Source organism: Petromyzon marinus, chromosome 4 (assembly GCF_048934315.1).
Source record: "Petromyzon marinus isolate PM22_M1 ecotype Great Lakes invasive population chromosome 4, UKy_Petmar_22M1.pri1.0, whole genome shotgun sequence".
Lineage (NCBI taxonomy): Eukaryota > Metazoa > Chordata > Hyperoartia > Petromyzontiformes > Petromyzontidae > Petromyzon > Petromyzon marinus.
In genome coordinates, this window is record NC_133670.1 from 501,098 (window position 1) to 515,876 (window position 14,779).

The 14,779-nt window shown below is 44.6% G+C and overlaps 1 protein-coding gene across 15 annotated transcripts in view; it reads left to right on the forward strand.

Annotated features, from left to right (window-relative positions):
- Positions 1-604: 604 nt before the first annotated feature.
- The window catches only part of LOC116938862 (toll-like receptor 2), a 59,205-nt gene continuing 45,030 nt past the window's right edge, over positions 605-14,779 (forward strand). For 2 of the 15 annotated variants that reach the window (XR_012930296.1, XM_076054204.1), the window contains exon 1: positions 605-829. Coding sequence is in view for 3 of the 15 variants with exons in the window: in XM_076054182.1 (XP_075910297.1) it covers positions 3,441-3,568 (128 nt within the window). In the remaining 12 variants the exon portion in view is untranslated. Of the gene's footprint in view, positions 830-3,059; positions 3,569-6,714; positions 6,843-10,447; positions 11,802-14,779 lie in introns of those variants that run through there. The other 13 variants (XM_032946601.2, XM_032946599.2, XM_076054221.1 and 10 more) reach the window with 12 other exon arrangements.

Below are 14,779 nucleotides of genomic sequence, written 5' to 3' on the forward strand. Positions count from 1 at the left end.
CGTGCGAGTGTGTAGGTTTAGCTAACAGATGCTTATCAATTGGATAATGGGGCATCAATGAATTCACGGGCAATATTGTGTGATTAAATGTAATGTCTCAAAACAATATTATTTGTGTGAGTATGTAGATTCGTAACAGACGCTTATAAATGTTTAGTGTGTCATCAATTAATTCATTGGTAAGGTTATGCGATAATGAGAAAACGAATGACTAAAATACTTCTAAACGACCGTATTCATGCAACTCAAGGAACAGAATACTGCTTTTCACCACCAGCTAATCGTTAACACACTACCTTGGAATGGCAACCCTTTGCAAAAGAAAAAAAACTTCTTGGAACAATCTTATTCTTACCGATATGCGCGTTGTGTGTTTGTGTTGGAGGGCAGTGACCAAGAGGTCCAATATTTATAGCGGGCAGTATGGTTTGAGTTGTCCACGTATTATTTCTGCTAACTGTGGTTCTGACGAATCAATGGCTTCCGTGGTGCAGTTCCTTGTACCGAAAATACCTCAGGCCTCCAGCAGGGGGCACTGGGTCGATGTGTGTCGAACACACGGCGCTCTCGGCTGCGCCATCAGTCTCTCCACCGCTGGGGTGGTTGCTGAGTCAGCACGCTGCCCATGCTGGCGGCGGTTTCCCGCGCTGGCAGAGATGATGTGCGCGATGGTCCTGTCGCCCGATAGCGCTCGCAGCCCGTCCGCTGGGCGGCAGTGCGTCTTCCCCGTTGGCACCAGACACTGTTGATCGTCCCTCGAGCTCAACTTTTGCTGGAGTGTGCTCGGGGCTTCCACTTCAGCACGTCTGCAGATTGTCTGCGCGCCCAGGTCGGTTATCAGCCGGAAGGCCTGTGGCCGCGCAGCTTCCCCCTCTCTCAGCAGCTTGCTTTGCGCGAGCACCCTTGGCGCTCCCAGCCCTTCCCCCAGGAGGGCTCCTGCTGTGAGCTGCTCGTCCGCTGCTCCTCACTCACTCTCCAAAACTCATAAAATGTATTCGCACACCTCTTAGCTTCTCACAACTCTTATAGCTTGGTACAATGCAACTTCTCGCAGTCCTTGACTCTGAAAGTGACTCAAAACATAAGGATAAATGTAGAATACAACTTTCAGCGATACTCCGTCTGTCAGCGCCGAACTCAACACTTAGCAACAAAGAGCCCCTCTCCTCTGCAAGACTCGACACCCATGGTTGATTTCGAGGACCATACCCCGGAGCTTGCCGTTGCAAGACTGATTTGAGTGGTTTGGCTTCTTTGTTATATCCAACAAATTTAGCCTCTGGCTCGTCTTCTCACAAAGGACCATAATTTATTTGATGACAGAACAACTGTCCTTTTGATTGTGACCATGTGTCCAGTATACGTGTGTGTGTCTGTTTGTTCTAATTTATTTCCGGTCATCTCATGGCCTGTGGACACAGATGTTCTCAATTGCCCCTAAATGTGATCATTCCAGTTTTACAACTTTCTGCAGTAATTAATCTCCAGATGCCCCCTGTGTGGGCAAGTCAGCAGGGGGTCATTTTGTCCTTTTGTTGTCTCGAGAGAGGAGTTTACAGGTATGCATCACTTTATTTTTTTTTTGGAACTCACTGAATACATATATATGAGAAAATCTATTACATTTAAAGTAGGCAATATCACTCTTAATATGTTTTTGGAAAAGGCCTATATACAACAACACACATACACTGAAACCACTCACTGGTTAAAGTTATTGGGTTTATTTGCTCTCTTTTTTTGGGTAGGTTATTTAGTGGACATCCACGTTGGTTGAGTTATTTATCCCGAAATGTCGCCTCTACGTGTTGTTCTTTTAAGGCCAAAGCATTATTTATGTTTAGTTTGTTTATGTGAATTGCGTTTGAGCTTCACCTAATAATCCGCCACTAGAGATCCGCCCACGAGAAGACACCACGTGTCAATGCACTGCAATGATAGTCGCAGGGCCAGGCTCCAGCCAAATGATTTGGAATCGGGATTCCGACTCCCTGGAATAAAATCCGGACTCCCTGAAATGGAATCGAGACTCCTTAGGTTAGCAAGTGAGATGCCTCAAAAAGGAACATGGTATATAAAACAATACGTGCTCTGGATAAATAAATCCAGAAACCCCAAACCTGCTCAGGACCCACCCGTGTACCCACCACAGACCCACCCTAACCCACCCCTGACCCACTGCGGACGTACCCTGGACTCAAATCGGACCCACCCCGAATATTACATGCTCCAATCCGTCACAATTGATACATATGTAATGACTCTCGGACGATAGGAACTGTAGAGGGTTGCTTTATTATTATTTAGGACACTTCACGCGGATCACTTGGCCAGGGATAACACGCAGATAACTTGGGCCAGGGATGGCACGCAAGTAGCGACGGCGTGAAGACAGCGACGGAATGAAGACAGCGGCGACCCCGATCCCAAGGCAGCCCTGAACGTTTCCTCTCGCCTCCTGCCCCACCCCCGGCCACGCCCCCTTTCTCGAACTCTGAACTTCCCTGATGGCTCCCCCTTGTCACAACTCGCCTTCTATTATTATCAATCCTCTGTAATTTATACTCGTGCCCTCCAGTCCACTGTCTCCACACATACAATGGATCAACAGCGACTTCAACAAACATTCCATTACAGTAAAACCTTGGATTGCGAGGGACCTCTAAGTGTGCGCTGCTGCGCCCGATCTCTGGGTGTGCCTGACAACTGTGTGCCTGACAACTTATATCATGCAAATGTGTGTCCCATTGTCTAAGAGCCTTAGCCCTCCTACATTGCTGGCCTTCTTAAAGCCTCGGGACAGATTTACTTTACCCCTTAACTGTGCGCGTGTCTCCCCCCCAAAGGTCTCTCTACGGTAAGTATTCTATCACTATCTTAAATTTCACACTTAACTTACAATTTAACAATCTTTGAAACAGCGTATTCAACCAAACCATGCGTTTAATTGTGTTTTAACCAACCGTTTGTGTTGCTTTATATAGTTTCCAAATTTTGCTAAACCCTGTTTGATTTAGTGTGTTCCGTCTCTCTGTATCCCCTGGTATATCTGTGTTAATTCCACCTACTTAAGGTCTGTATATATATCTGCGGTTACGTGTTTCCTCTACCTGATGATGATTGCTTGTGTTGCGATCGAAACGTCGTATGTTATTATATAATTATATTTTTTATTATTTCTACGTGACTTTACCGAAAAAACCAAAGAGTAATTCCTGCAGTCACGAAAGCACCTATTCAAGTTCGAACCACCTTTACGGGAAGGTATGAATTGTTTTCTTTGTGTTTCTCTGCTGGTGTGTCTACCTTTGTGTCTTGAGTTAGATCTGTGTCGCTGTGTTGTCTCTACCTATGGTTGTGTGCCTGGGGACCTCTAAGTGTGCGCTGCTGCGCCCGATCTCTGGGTGTGCCTGACAACTGTGTGCCTGACAACTTATATCATGCAAATTTGTGTCCCATTGTCTATGAGCCTTAGCCCTCCTACATCGCTGGCCTTCTTAAAGCCTCGGGACAGATTTACTTTACCCCCTAACTGTGCGCGTGTCTCCCCCCCAAAGGTCTCTCTACGGTAAGTATTCTATCACTATCTTAAATTTCACACAACTTACAATTTAACAATCTTTGAAACAGCGTATTCAACCAAACCATGCGTTAATTGTGTTTTAACCGACTGTTTGTGTTGCTTTATGTAGTTTCCAAATTTTGCTAAACCCTGTTTGATTTAGTGTGATGTTCCGTCTCTCTGTATCCCCTGGTATATCTGTGTTAATTCCCCCTACTTAAGGTCTGCATATATATCTGCGGTTGTTTCCTCTACCTGATGATGATTGCTTGTGTTGCAATCGAAACGTCGTATGCTATTTTATAATTATTATTTTTTTTATTTCTACGTGACTTTACCGAAAAAAACAAGAGTAATTCCTGCAGTCACGAAAGTGCCTAATCAAGTTCGCTGTAGATCTCGTTGCAAGTCGGCGTTTTTGAGGAAGGGTGGGGTGTTGGAGATGAGGACTTTTACAGCGATGGAAGCCGGAGGAGTGCACTGCACAAATAGCTTCCCCTTAATGTTCAGGCCCATTCCGGGAACGTGCACCACCAAATCTTCCTTGGCCAGGAACAAGACCATGCCACAGCTCATGTGTGAGGTGGCGAGAACACTTGCCAGACACAGGTCCCTCCAGCCGCAGCTACGTCCTCTATATTGACCTCTACTGGAGGAAAGCAGATGAGGCCATTATTCCGAGTAAGAGCCTCTTACATATCCTATTGCCATTGTTGATATAGGGAGCAGCAACAATAAAACTAACGTGATACGAAAAAGATATTTGAAAAAAAATACTGAATATAAAGAAAAGAGCGTTATAAGAAGAGGTGGGGGGGGGGGAATAGGAAGACCTAGGCCCCTGAAAGACGAGCAGCCTGCAGCGAGGTGAGTGCCGTATGGGCAGAAAAGCACCAGGAAAACAGAAATAAAGGAAACCACATGCATTAACAACTATTTACACTGAAGGGGAGAAAATTTGCAGACACAAGCCAACTCCGAGAGGAAAATTAAAGGTGCATAAAACTCTCTCAGGCGAGATCAGGATAGAGGAAAAACCAGGCCCCTATGCGCGGATAGCAGGTTAGCAGGAGCGGCATGAGAACACACCCATTTCCCGGCGTGCAGAGAGAGAGAAAATAGAGAGCGAGAGGGGTGTATGGAGAGAGAGAGAGAAACACCGGTGCCAACCAGTTAAGGATTGCCGTACATTTACCAATGCCTCGCATTGAGTGTAAGAACTTTTATCTCAGAAACATAAGGGCTGTCGTGGGGAAAGATACCGCACTGGCTTTGCAGTGCGGAGGTCACTGGTTCAAGCCCATCTCCTGGCCAGGAAGGCGGTTTCAATAATAGGGCAAGTGCTCCTAACACCCCGCTCTGTCCACCCAACATAATAAATAAATGGGGGCCCTCACAGTTGGTCAATAAGCAGGTACCGTGTGTGATGAGGTAAAGTGTGGGAACTGTTGCACATTTTTAGGATTGTCTAATGGTAATAAAAAAAGCTTAAACAAATAAATAGCTTATCTACGGATGGTAGCCTTGTGAATGAGAATGGCCGTGCAGTTAAAATGTCTTCTCACGTCCAAGGACATATGCCCAGCCATGGCATAGGAGGTCACAGTGGCGTATTCTCCTGTACGGAGCATCTTCTGCAAATCGTAACGCAGCTCAGAAAACCGGGTTAGCTTTGTTTAAGTGACCCGAAGAAGCAACCCAATACACTGCTACATGACTAGCTTGAAATGTTTATCACATAATTCACTCTTACTGGCCACATCAAGAAATCGGAACCAACAGCTCTGCCTCCGTAAGTGGTACCAAGATGGGCAATGTCTGGCCTGAGCTGAAGGACAACTTTCGGGCTGCCTTTCATATTGGCAATCAACATCGTTCAAACAGCTTCTCAATGCGTGCATACACATGCACCACTCTAAAAACGCACTGGCGCTCTGCTTCACGGAGGATTTCAAAGATTCCGTGATATTGATTTAACAATTAAGCCATTGTGTGCTGGCGCTATTGTCAAGATTGTATAAATTCGTTAATAATACCACAGTACTCAATTGGGATTACACCTAGCAGCATCGCCCCCTACTGTGAACCTCATGTAGACTGTGTCTGCGACACACAGCAGTGCCTTTGTGATCGCCCTGCACCACAGGGATGGGAATGGACTGAATTACAATTGTGTAGTGGGTTCAACTGAGTCGCAGACATAGACTTTGGAGGCAATGCATTTATTTAGTTCCAACACACTCGTAGAGCGAAGATCATAGACGAAGGGTTTCTTTCCCGGGATGAACAACCACGATCCCTCTCAGGACTCGGCTTATATTTTCTGCGGCGTGGCTGGCTCCGCCCTTGGCCACCTCCCCCTTCCAGACCCATCGGGAAGGACCTAGGTCCCCATCACATGACCCCCCTGTCATCTTAACCGGTCACGTGTCCTCCCGGGTCAACCAGAGTGCCATAGCCTCACACGACCTTCATCTTACGTCGGCACCCACACACCGTCTCCTGTAGGGCTGGTACTGCACCCACAACATGGTGACATCCAGTGATGTCACTACAATTGTATTAAATAATAATTCTTAACATTCCTCCCACAACTCTCATCATCTCTCACCAGCCTTCACTAGAGTATTCATAGGACAATGCCAAGACATTTATGCTTCCATATTTGCATCATCTTTGTGATGTTTAGCATTGTTCTCTGGTCTAACACTGGTGGAGAGACAAGGCAATAAAGAAGGCAGTCTCTGGTGTAGGCCAATCCATTTAAAAGATGCGTACATTATTAACAAAACATGTCTGTTTGCATGTTTTACCACACGTGTGATGAATCGTTAATGTTAAACTGATGCCTTGCTATACGTGTCTATTTGGTGTATATCTTAACACCTCCTGTATTATTGCCCGGTAATGAAAAATAATTGATTTTAAAACACGATCATACGTGGATTATTTAGTCGTGCTTATCAGTAGTGCCATTCAATGCTTGAGTCATATAGGAGGTGATCTGTAGTAGATGAATAACTACATAGGGGATGATTAACAACTTCACAGTTGAGTTGCTTGGTCAACTTCTGCAGTGATATTTAAGCCACAACCACATGTCCAACACATGGCTTATTGTGGTCTGCTGCCTTGTTTTGGGGAATTCCCGCTCCTGGCTGCACGTGTGCTCAGGGTAAACACCAGGACAGAATTGCGACATTGCTGGGGCCCTATGCCCTGTCAAGCTAAATAGGCCCCATATGGGTCTTTGCATGTTGAACTTATGGATTTCTGTGTGGTGAGTACATGGGTCTCTATATTTGAATATATGGGTCTCTGTATTGTGAATCTATAGGTCAATGTTTGTTGAGTCTACGGCTCTCTGTGTGGTGATCATATGGTTATCTGCATAATGAGCTTATGGGTATCTGTGTGGTGAGTCTATGGGTCTCTAAATGGTGAATCTATGGGTTTCTGTATGATGAATCACTGGGTCTCTGTGTGGAAAGTCTAAGGGTCTTTGTATGGTGAATCTATGGGTCTTTGTGTTGTGAGTCTATGGCTTTCTTTGCAGTGAGTTAATTAGTATTTGTGTGCTGAGTGTATGGGTGTCTGTGTGGTGAGTATGGGTTTTTGTTTGGTGGATCTATGGGTCTTTGTGTGGTGAGTCTATGGGTCTCTATGTCGTGGATCTATGAGTTTCTGTATGGTGAATCTATGGGTCTTTGTGTGGTGAGTCTAAGGGGCTGTATGTGGTAAGTCTATGGATATCTGTATGGTGAGCCTAGGGGTCTCTGTGTGGTGAATCTGAGGGTCTCTATGTGGTGAATCTATTGGTCTCTATGTTGTGAGTCTATGTCTCACTGTGTGCTGAGTTTACGGCTCTCTGGGTGGTGAGTCTATGGCTCTCTGCATGATAAGTTTATGGGACTCTTTATGTTGAGCCTATGGGTATCTTTGTGATGAGTCTAGCAGTTTCTGCGTGGTAAATTTATGGGTCTCTGTATCGTCAGTCTATCAGTCTCTGTGTGGGAAGTTTTTAGCTCTGTGTGTGATGAGTTTATGGGTATCTGTGTGATGAGAATTTTGAGTATATTGTCCTCTGTGTGTTGATTCGATAGCTCTGTTTGGCGATTATTTGGGTTTCTGTGTATGGGTCTATGGGTTTCTGTGTAATGAGTCTATGGCTCTTTGCCTCATGAGCCTATGGGTATCTTCGTGGTGAGTTTATGGGTCTCTGTGTGGTGAGTGTATGGGTTTCTGTGTGGTGAGTCTATGACTCTCTGAGTTATGAGTCTATGGGTCTCTGTGTCCTGAGTCTAGCAGTTTCTGCGTGGTAAATGTATGGGTCTCTATCGTCAGTCTATGAGTTTCTGTGTGGGGAGTTTTTAGCTCTGTGTGTGATGAGTTTATGAGTGTCTGTGTGATGAGAATTTTAAGTGAATTGTCCTCTGTGTGTTGATTCGATAGCTCTGTTTAGCGATTCTTTGGGTTTCTGTGTATGGGTCTATGGGTTTCTGTGTAATGAGTCTATGGCTCTTTGCATCATGAGTCTATGGGTATCTTCGTGGTGAGTTTATGGGTCTCTGTGTGGTGAGTGTATGGGTTTTTGTGTGGTGAGTCTATGACTCTCTGAGTTATGAGTCTATGGGTCTCTGTGTCCTGAGGCTAGCAGTTTCTGCGTGGTAAATTTATGGGTCTCTGTATGGTCAGTCTATGGGTCTCCGTGTGGGGTGTTTTTAGCTTTGTGCGTGATGATTCTATGGGTTTCTGTATGGTGAACCTATTGGTTTCTGTGTGGTGAGTCTATGGATCTTCGTGATGAGCCTATGGGTCTCTGTGTGCTGAGTCGATGGGTCTCCGTGTGGTGAATTTATGGGTCTCTGGTGAGTCTGTAGATCTCTATGTGGAGAATATTTGGGTCTCTATATCGTGAATCTATGGGTCTTTGTAATGAATCTATGCGTCTCTGTGTTGTGAGTCTATGCGTCTCTGTATAGTGTCTATGGGTCTTTGTGTGGTGAGTCGATGGGTCTCTGTGTGATGAGTTTATGGGTCTGTGGTGAGCCTATGGGTCTCTTTTAGTGTGTCTTTAGCTCTGTGTGTGTTGAATGTATGGGAATCTGTTTGGTAAGTTTAGTACTCTCAGTGTGTTGAGTATATGGTACTCTGTGTGTTGAGTCGATAGCTCTGTGTGTGGCGAGTCTATGGGTGTCTGCATGATGAGTCTATGGGTCACAATATGTTGAGTCTATTGGTCAACGTGTGCTGAGTCTATGAATCGCTGAATGCTGAGTCTGTGTCTCTTTGTGGTGAGTATATGGTCTTCTGAGTGGTGAGTCGATAGCTCTTTGTGTGGCAATTAGTTATGGGGCTCTGGTGAATCTATGGGTCTCTATGTAGATAATCTATGGGTCTATACATGGTGAATCTATGGCTCTATTTGTGACGAGTCTATGGCTCTCAGTATGGTGAGTCTATGGATGTCGGCGTGATGAGTATATGGGTGTCTTGTGTGGTGAGTCTATGGCACTCTGTGTGTGGAGATTCATTGGGTTTGTGTAGTGAATCTATGGGTTTCTGTGTTCTGAGTATAATATAGGTTTCTGTATGGTAAATATATGGGTTTCTTTGTGATGAGTCTATGGGTCTCTGTGTGGAGATTCGATGGGTCTCTATATGGTGAATCTATGGTTCTTTGTGTGGTGAGTATATGGGTCTCTGTGTGGTGAGTCGATGGTTTTCTGTATGATTCCTTTATTTATTACTGTGTAATGAGTCTGTCTCTTTTTTGAGTCCTTAGTTCTGTGTGATGAGTCTATGGCTCTTTTTGTGGTGAGTCTATGCCTCTGTATAGCGAGTTTATGGGTCTCTATGTGATGAGTTTATGGGTCTGTGGTGAGTTTATGGTCTGTGTGGTGGGTTGTTAACCCTGTGTGTGATGAGTCTGGGTATCTGTATGGTGACTTTTTAGCTTTGTGTAATGAGTCTATGGATATCTGTGTGTTGAGTCTAGTCTTCTATGTGTAGTGAGTCATGGTTCATTGTGTTGATTATATGGCTTTCTGCGTGTTGGGTCTATGGGTATCTGCGTGGTTAGTCTATGCCTCTCTGTGTAGTGAGTCTAGTGGTATCTCTGTTGTGAGTCTATTGGTTTCTGTGTGGTGAGTCTATGGGTCTCTCTGTGGTGAGGTTATGGGTCCCTGTCTACTGAGTCTATGGGTCTCAGTGTAGTGTGTTTATGAGTCTGTGTGGTGAATCTATGGGTCTGTTGTGTGATGAGTGTATGGGTCTCTGTATGGTTAGCCTATGGGTGGTGAATCTTTGGGTATCAGTATGGTGATTACACGGGTCTTTGCTCGTTGTAATTACTGGCAAAACGTCGTACTCAGATTGTAAATGTTGTGACTTGGCTCTCCAACACACCGGTGTGCTGTACTAGACTAGTGACGAATTGACATGTTCTGTTTACGTGACAAACCTTACCAGTTGGCTGTGTCAGGTGGTGGCGGGTTTTAACGACACATTTACATATTTACGCGATCTAACCCAAAAACCTCTATTATGGAAAATTGCGGTTTTGGAGTGTAGTTTTTCCCTATCTCCTTTATTTTCCAACTAACTGTGTAACGCCTTTTGATATACTGAGTTTTCTTTTACGGAATTCGAAAAATACGGCTGTTTTTATTTTTGGTTGCCCATTCCTGCCCTAAGCTGTATCGTATGCCTAAATCCGGCACTCTGTATGATGATGAGTACGGGTACACGCGTATACACAGGGTATACACAAGTATGAAAGAGTACACACGTTTACTCAGCAGACAGTGGGAGTCTTTTCGAGGCTTGTGCATAAATGATGTGGCTGATGAGAGTTGCAACAGACTAAACCCGCGTTCTTTTCAGTATTATAAAAAATAAAGATAACCATGCAGACATTGTATGTGGGCGGCTTCTGCATCCAGGCGTTTCGTTCTTGCTACCAAAAAAGAAAGAGGATCTCTTACTTCTTGTTGGTTTTGTGATGGGTTCTGCTTTTTATTTCCAATACAATTAAAAAACACCACAGAGACAAAGATATCCTGTGTAGCCTAAATAAGCTGTTGGGGCAAGTCCTGTTAGCGACCATCATATATGAAGGCCTGCACTGTGACACACGATGGAGTAGGTGGCCAGCACCACGGCTGGTCGCCTGTCTCCCCAGGGGCGCTGTTTCACTACACACTGCACAAGGAATTCATTTGAGGCTGAGCTGACCTCGGGGAGGCCCAGGACCGGTTCAGATAATTGTCACTTATGTTGGTGATAGCCGTGATCGGGAATCAAACTCGGGTAGCTGGGTTCGTAGAGTAAACCGCTTCCTATACTACGGCTCACACCGACGCATGAATCACACAGTTCCCCCTACAGTCAACACAACCTTGAAGGAGCTGCCCCACATTATTTAAGAACGCGATTCAAGGCTTTCATCAACAAAATTCTAGCCTCGAACAGCCAGCCCCTCATCGGAGGTTACTATTTCAAAACCCTCTTTGTTGAGTTGACTCAGCGCATTATCCCCGTGGGGGAATAATTTATAAGTAGGGTACTGCACTACTTTGTATGGAAGTCAACAGTGGTTGTCCAATTTATACCCTCACCTTACCGTAGGATTGAAGAATGTTCAGGACTGTAAACAGGACATAAGCACAACGCCTCAATGCTCATTTTGAGTACGAAATCACTTTTGATGTTGACTCTCATTCTCGCCCGAGCTACTCCTGCCACAATTTCAGGGTACCACTTGCAAGTAATGTTTCAGAATTCAGATATTTGCCAAGACGAGTCACGTGTATTGTTATTTTATCTGTGGGAGAAAAATCCGTGAACCCAACGGAAACCCCTGCAGAATGGTGCCCGGAGTCAGGAATCAAAACCCAGAACTCTTATTTTTTCACAAAGCACAACAAGCGTTACCACTGTGCCACCACCAGGGCCTTCCATGAGGGGGGAGGTGCGGAGCCGGGGAAAACCCCCACTGGGGGCCCCCCGACGCCTTAAAACTAAACCAGAAGTATTATTTATTATTTTCCCTATGTGACTTTACCGAAAGAACCATAAAATATGAATTCCTGCAGTCACGAAAGTTTTAAGTCAAAATTTTACCGCCTTCTATGGGGAGGGTTTCCACATAACCATAAGATATTTTAACGAACTCCAAGACAAGAAAGCTCATCTGATCGAGTCACTCACATTTTTGAAGAGATGCCGCGACTCTAAGGTAATACCGATCTCATTTACACTGACTTCTGCTGGCATCACATCTTCCAATGCCAAATGAATCTTGTTCAGGGCTAGCTTGGCCCTGATCTCAGAGAGAATTAGACTGCTCCGTTCTGAACTAGATCATGTAGACAAGACACTCTTGAAATCACACTTAACATTGACATCTGATTGGGAACATGTAGATAACCTGACTGCTTCATCAGCTGCTACAATGTCAGCTAAATGTAATAATAACCTGAATTCCAAGTTCAACCTCCTTTCCAAGAAGAAATCAGACCCACATGTTACAAAGTTAGACGTTAAGGTTGTTATTAATCTGAGTAATAGCCCAATTTCCGATGGTGTAAAGTCGGTTTTAGCTCAAGGGTTAAACTTTGCAGGCACCCCCAAACACATACCAGTGGATGACATCATTTCCCAGGTCGATGTAGCTCTTAAGGGTTTGGGACACATCGCTGCAGACATGACAAGATCTGAAGTCGCTGCAACCCTCAAAAGCAATAAGATACCAGACGGCAACATCAGTAAGGATGAGCGTTTTGAGTTATCTCAATTGAAAAAGAGGGATATCGTCATCCTCTCGCCGACAAGGGCAATGCCACGGTCATCATGGACAAAACCGTGTATAATAACAAAATTCAGGACCGTCTTCATGAATGTAGCTACACAAAAATTAAAAGAGATCCCACCAACAGCCTCGTTACAAAAACGAACAGTATCATCACTGATTCAGCTTCATTAATTGAACAGACCAAACTGTTTTCCTGAAAACCTTCTGCTGCTAGACCACCCAGATTATATGGCTTACCAAAAATCGATAAAGAAGGTACACCCCTTCGTCCCATCGTCTCCACCATTGGCTCACCCACCTACAAACTGGCCTGATATCTGTCTGAGACCTTGCAGCCATTCACTGGTAAGAGCACCTCTTCTGTACTTAACTCAGCTCACCTGGTATCGTCAATTAAAGACATCTCACTGTCCCCAGGTGATTTGCTCGTTAGTTTCGATGTAGTTTATTTGTTAACCAAAGTTTTTGTGCCCGATACTATTACAATAATTGAAGATTTGGTTCAACAAGGATGGAATGCTGATGTACCGGCCCTGGTGAGGCACTGCCTCACAAATACATACTTCACCTGGAATAGAAAATTCTACAAACTGAAGGCCCCACAATGGGTTATCTCTTATCTCCGGTTGTAGCCAATATTTTCATGGAATTTGAGACGGACATCATCCAGGCATCCAATCAAAACCATCACCTTGCCATAGCAGAGGTAACCAAAAATACTTCCAAAATCATGAACAAACACAAGATCCAGGTCCAATTTAAAACAGTACATAAAATTCGTGATCTGATCCCATCTGTGAAGGACAAGATTCCTGACATGCAATATCCCGGCGTCTACAAACCAGGCTGTATCTGCGGCAGCAGTTACATTGGGGAAACTAAGCGACATGTCTCGGACCGTGTTCGTGAGCATAAGGCAGATTTGAAACATGGTAGGACCAATATTCCTGCCGTGACTGATCATTATTTTAATGCAGCTGGCTCGCACGAAATTGATTTCTCTAAGACTATGGTACTTTGCAAGCCTACTGGCTATCAACAAAGATTCGTTCGTGAAGCCATCCATATTTACAGATACAGACACAATTTAAACCGAGAGGATGGTTATAAGCTCAGCAATCATTGGAAATATGTCATCAACCACTTTGGGTCATGACTTGATTTGTGTTTTCTTGTCAACCTTCACCGTCAGCAGTGTGGGTGTGTGAAGCGAGGTGCAATGATTTGATTGGTGTAGACTGTAGACCTACTGCCGGTGTGGGGCTTTCTCCTACATTAACATTAGCTGCCCCGCCCATCTCTAAACCTTTATAAACAGCTTGCCTTCAGCGGCTAATCTCCCTGTTCCTGATGACGACCGCTTGTGTTGCGATCGAAACGTCGTGATATTTTTTTATCACTTTATTTTTTATGATTATTTTTTCTATCTATGTGACTTTACCGAAAGAACCATAGAACAGCGTGATGTTAAAGCTTTGGGCCCCCCAAACGGGGGGCCCGGGGTGGTCGCCCCAATTCGCCATGTACCCTTAAGGACGGCTGTAGCCACTACCCTTCTGCCCAATATGGCTGGAAGATGGATGCGTGCAAAGGGAAGAGGGGGTAGAGAAGGGTGGGTTTTCCCGGAGAGCGCAGCTGCGAGTTGCTGTGGGGGATGGTAGAGGCCGCTCGGTATTTGTCCAGAGGGAAGTACACACCGAATGCATGGCGTAAAGTTACACCCCACAAGGGGCATATGAGGCACACATTGACAAAAAACGGCCAGCAATCATATATATTTTCAGAGCATGTTTGTTCGCATGTTTTATCACAAGCATATGTGGTTAATGCAGACTCCATGCCTTGTGATAATCGGTGTCTATTTTATCTTTGAACATCTTAACATCCCCTGTATTATTGCTAGAAATGGAGAAGCATGTTCGATTTTTTTAAATAACCAAAGTAGCATTTCATTATCTATTTGCAATGTGTTGTTACTCTTGTTTACCCAGGAATGCCTCACTGAGTCTGGATACTATGTTTCTGGAAAGTCCTATCGATTTTTTTTGCGGAAGGGAGTTGATTGTTGCCTCTCCGTGCGTATTTGTTTACTGAATAGTTTTGGAGGAATTTTTTTCAGCATTGGAATGTGTTTTAGTTAAAGCAGGATATCACAGAACCCAGAAATCATCCATGCAGTGCAGGAGAGAGAAAACACACTTCACTGACTCACTCTACATAACAGGGGGGTGGAGGGACCATGAAAACTCCAAACAGAAGGGTGCCCCAGTTGTAAATTTAACCCAGGTGCTCTATTGCTATGAAGCATTGAGTGTTATGAAAGGTTTCTCTATATAATAAGATTCTGGAAAATACCAAATATTACAATGACCATTCAAATCAAGAATGACCATTGTGCCTGA